Source organism: Triticum dicoccoides, chromosome 1B (assembly GCF_002162155.2).
Source record: "Triticum dicoccoides isolate Atlit2015 ecotype Zavitan chromosome 1B, WEW_v2.0, whole genome shotgun sequence".
NCBI lineage: Eukaryota > Viridiplantae > Streptophyta > Magnoliopsida > Poales > Poaceae > Triticum > Triticum dicoccoides.
The window spans coordinates 98631830-98636732 of record NC_041381.1 but is presented as its reverse complement, the minus strand read 5'-3'; the positions used below and the strand labels follow the sequence as shown (position 1 = coordinate 98636732).

The 4903-nt window shown below is 45.2% G+C and overlaps 1 protein-coding gene across 1 annotated transcript; it reads left to right on the top strand.

Annotated features, from left to right (window-relative positions):
- Positions 1–463: 463 nt before the first annotated feature.
- Positions 464–1442, top strand: LOC119301961 (LOB domain-containing protein 1-like). The gene has a single exon (XM_037578973.1). It carries the CDS (start codon positions 485–487, stop codon positions 1130–1132), a length of 648 nt encoding a protein of 215 aa, XP_037434870.1. The 5' UTR covers positions 464–484; the 3' UTR covers positions 1133–1442.
- Positions 1443–4903: the final 3461 nt, after the last annotated feature.

Here is a 4903-nt window from a genome sequence, read left to right as displayed (position 1 = left end):
TTTTCCAAAATCTAGTGCAAACCGTCTACGCATTATTCATAGGTGGTCCAAATTACAATTATCTACTCCCTCCGTCTCAAAATGGTATTGTGTTTTCTACACTACAGAGGGAATATTTATTTAGAGTGCAAAGCTCAAAAATATTCAATCTAATCCACCAAGAAATAGCAAATCACTTTGTCAAGAACTCCTAATACAGACCCTCCTAAGAACCAAAACTACACCTAGCTTCTACTCTTTCTCAGATTTTTTTTTAAGTTGTGTAATAAAACTTTTTTTGAAGTGTAGAAAATGTATTTTCCACACAAAAAAAAGGGCTTCGTGCAGCTCGGCCATCAAATGTACTTTCCGCAACTACACCTAGCTTCTACTCCTAGCTTTCCCACACGGACACCCTATATATACACCACACCAACGGCGACAGAATTTCGCAACCAGCTAGCTCAGCTCAGCTCGAAGTGAATCGAGCTCGCGCGAACCGAACATGGAGTCGTCGGGCGACACGGCGCCGTTGCACTCGTCACCGACCCCGACGTCGCCGCCGGCAATGGCGACGGGGACGGCGGTGGTGATGAGCCCGTGCGCGGCGTGCAAGATCCTCCGCCGCCGGTGCGTGGACCGCTGCGTGCTGGCGCCCTACTTCCCGCCCACGGACCCCCACAAGTTCGCCACCGCGCACCGCGTCTTCGGCGCCAGCAACATCATCAAGCTCCTGCAGGACCTGCCCGAGGAGCAGCGCGCGGACGCGGTGAGCAGCATGGTGTACGAGGCGGCGGCGCGCGCGCGGGACCCCGTCTACGGCAGCGCCGGCGCAATCTGCCAGCTCCAGAGGCAGGTCGACGGCCTCAAGGCGCAGCTCGCGCGCGCGCAGGCGGAGCTCGCCGCCGCCCGCGCCCACCACGCGCACCTCGTCGCGCTGCTCTGCGTCGAGGTGGCCACCGCCGCCGCCACGCCTCCGCAGGACGCCTACTGCACCGGCGTAGGCGGATCACAGTCCCAGCTCGCCGCACCGCCTGGTGTAGGCTCCGCGCCCACGGACGCGCTCTACACCGTCGACGGCAGCGCGGCGGGCGGCAGCGGCATCATGCAGGCCGGGCACGTCGGCTGGGCCGACGAGCCTCTCTGGACATGAGCGCGCGCAAGCTGGCGCGCACTGGATGATGCACCAGTTACTCAGCTGGCCAACTGCTACTACTACGTACGCATGATTCGTGTGTGTAATTACTAGTACTACATTTTACTTAACTGGGTTAACCAAAGGGTTGACCTGCTTGATGAATTTGCTTGATGAATTTGTTGGAATTTCAAGATGGAGGAAGATCGAGTTTGTTTTGTTTTGTTGCAAAAATAATACTGCTACGTACTAGCACATAGAATAAAAAATTCCGTCATGTTGAAGTTCCAACAAGTTATGAGAAGTCCTAATCAAGACAGAAAGTTGTATCCTTGCCTTATTCTGCAGTTGTGAAGAAGGATGTGGTTGGTTCTCTTGTGTGATGTTAGGTCAAATTGCATTTCTATCATGAACAAATGCACGTTATTTTCAAGAAGACCATCTTTAGTTCCTTACATCCCCATGTAAATGTAACAGTGATTGTCCATTTCACTATGAATTAGAGAAAATCACTTAACGTGAATGTGAAATTCTTTGTTTTGTCTAATATACATCATGTGGAGTGTTTTTTTTGTGTGTGATATACTACTTGATATCAGCTTGATTTTAACATATTATCCTGCTAGCACTTAATGAATCGGCATCTCTTTATTTTCTCCCGAAACAACAAGACAAAGTAGACAATAATTTGCTTTTTTTTTTCATTCGAACAACATGATGGAAGTTTCTCAAGAAGTAGCATTAGTTGATTCAAATTAAAAAAACGCAAAGTACTATAGATGAAGAACTATGTTATTTCTCTTGACTTCTTCGTATGCAGAAAATGAGATGAGGAAGCTCGATGCATTTCTCTATGTTCTTTTCCTCAAACCGTCTTCATTATCCTTTTCGGAAAAAAAAACATCTTCATTATCAATCTGTCTTTGAGTTTGACCGAGAGAGAGCCTAACGAGCCAATGGTAATTGTTAGTGTTAGTGTGAGGATAAAAGAAAGGAAGACATGACTTAAAGCTTACAACATACTCCCTCCATCTCATAATATAAGAAAGTTTTTCAAGCAGCTTGGAAAACGTTATTATATTGTGGGACGAAGGGAGTAGGCAACAATTTGGCAGTATATAAGGTTGAATGAACATTTGTAAGCGGTGCATTAATCTAGTTAGGGAATGTACTGCCAAGGAGTTAAAAAAACCTGCTTGTGATATGGACGATTTCATAGTCGGTTCTCTTATAGAGCCGACAGTGTTTTTTTTCTCCGATGGCTTGGAGAAAAAACATCTACTATTAATTCTTACCCATTGATTTCCGTCACCTATCTTTGTTGCTTCGACTGCGAAGAAGTACTAGCTTATCGAAATGTAGCGGCCATCGCTCATGAGGATCTCCGCCTAATTAAGATGTACAAGTACCAATGTTTGAGTTGTGTGTGTGGACGCTTTTTCTACGGTTTCCGGCGTTGTCCCCTTGTGCAAGCATATCTGTAATACTACATATCGTGCACCTGCCTGTCTCTTAAAAATAAAATAAAAAGGCATGGTTTACTATTTTAAATAATAATTTCATGCATGATGTGTGCATATGTATTTTTTACGGGAAAACTTTCAATCTATTCAGCTTCAATCAATCATGGCGGTACAACAAACATCAGAAATAAAAAATTACATCTAGATTTGTAGACCACTTAGCAATGACTACAAGTACTGAAGCGAGCCGAAGGCGCGCCGCCGTCATTACACCCCCATCGCCGGAGTCGGGCACAACTTGTTGCAGTAGACAGACGGGAAGTCGTCGTGCCAAGGTCACATAGGACCAGCACCCCAGAACAACAACCGCCGCCTATGAAAAATAACGTAGATCGGAAGGATCCATGCCGAAGACACACGAACATAGACGAACAATGACGAGATCCGAACAAATCCACCAAAGATAAATCTGCCGGAAACACACCTCCACACGCCCACCAACGATGCTAGACGCACCGCCGGAACGGGGGCTAGGCAGGGAGACCTTTATTCCATATTCAGGGAGCCCGCCGCCGTCTCACCTTCCTGAACAGGACACAAACCCTAGCAAGATTGTAAAAAAGACTAAAAACGGAGCCCTCCCGCCGGCCCTTGCCAGGATCCACCGTGCCTCCATGGCCCTAGGGCCACCGAAGACGAGGCGGACCTGCGTCGGCGCCGGCGAGAGGCACGAACCTAACTTTCTTTCTTGGAGGAGGAGGAGGAGGCAGCCAGATATGTGCATATCTATAGTTGAGATGGTAGAGAAATATATACCAATCAAAATCCATTAAATGGTTTATTCAACACATGAATCTGGGAAAATGTTGGCACAACAGAAGTTGGACCTGACACCGTAGTAACTAGAGATGACACCCCACACGTTACTGTGGGAATCAGTTGCAATTATTTCAATGAGGTTTCGTTGTATGAAACATTAGTATTTAAATTATAAATGTGAGAATTGGAACTAAAATACATACAATATATTGATTATTTAATAGTTGTTAAATATTTATTCAATTTTAGTAGCATGCATGGTGCATTTTAAAGTTGGATTTTTTTTTCATGCATGGTTGCATTAAAGATTTGTCTTTTTCATAAATGATAACATGGTGAGTTGACATAGTTGCATGATGGGAGATTGAAACTAGTGAGATCAACTTCTTAGATACTCCCTCTGTCTGGAAATACTCGTCCTAAAATTAGAGAAAATGAATGTATCTATAACTAAAATAAGTCTAGATATATCCATTTCTAGGACAAGTATTTTCGGACAGAGGGAGTATATAGCATTAACTTCTTTTTTTAGAACTATACAGGATTTCCTTCGCCCCTTAATGTAAGACGTTTTCGCAAGCTATGTTAACTTGCGAATATGAGATGGGGGAGTAGTAATTAGCTAGTACGATAATGTGTACGTGGCTTGGAATATTGTGCGGAATGTCAAAGCAGCTGAAGATGTACTGTAAACAACTATCTAAATGCCCCTTTTAGCCAAAATCCCCTGCTCAGCTACATCTCCACGGCACACATTGGCTTATTTTCTTACCATTTGCCAAACCAGCTGATGGTCTAGATGCCATAGGCATGAAAAGAAGCTGCTCTTAGTCAAAGTTTTTCACACAAAATTCCAAAGTTTTTTCTGTCTGAACGACACCGGCCACTTAGCCAGGGTGTCAACTGGGGCCGGCCAGTGTCTCCTCACAGAGGAACTTTTAAAGAACAAACCAGCGCTTATCATGGGTCAACGTGAGGTTTAACCAAATGTATCTGAACTGAAGAAAGAACCAAAGAATCTAAGCAGATTTCTAATGGGCTCCCCCTACTTCTACCCTATTTGTCTGGAATGGATGATCCGGACAAAACCGGGCCTCCAACGATCTCTCCTATTCCGACTTGAACAATTTGAACCGTCAATCCCCCACATTGATGTCAAACGAAGGACAGGATTAGGATGCGTCCGGACTGTCGCCACGTCGGCCCAACAACGCAGCTCCACCCACAAACACCTTTTATCCTCGGTCCTTTCTTTCTCGCTTCTCTCTTGCCCGCCCTACCGCTGACCCATGCCCTCCCCTCGCGCCCAGCCGCCCACCCAACTCTTGCCGCAGTCCTGATCATCTCTAGTAGACCTCGTATAATGCCGATCCGCATAATGCGTTTACAAAATAGATGAAATTGTATAATTTTTAAAAAAATATCGCGAGAGAAATTGCAACCACATTGATCATTCATAGTTCACCACAACATACTACATAAATCATACATACTACATTCTACTACT

Bases quoted from the DNA above. Each gene is read 5' to 3' on its own strand.
- LOC119301961 (XM_037578973.1), top strand. From the start codon at position 485: ATGGAGTCGTCGGGCGACACGGCGCCGTTGCACTCGTCACCGACCCCG.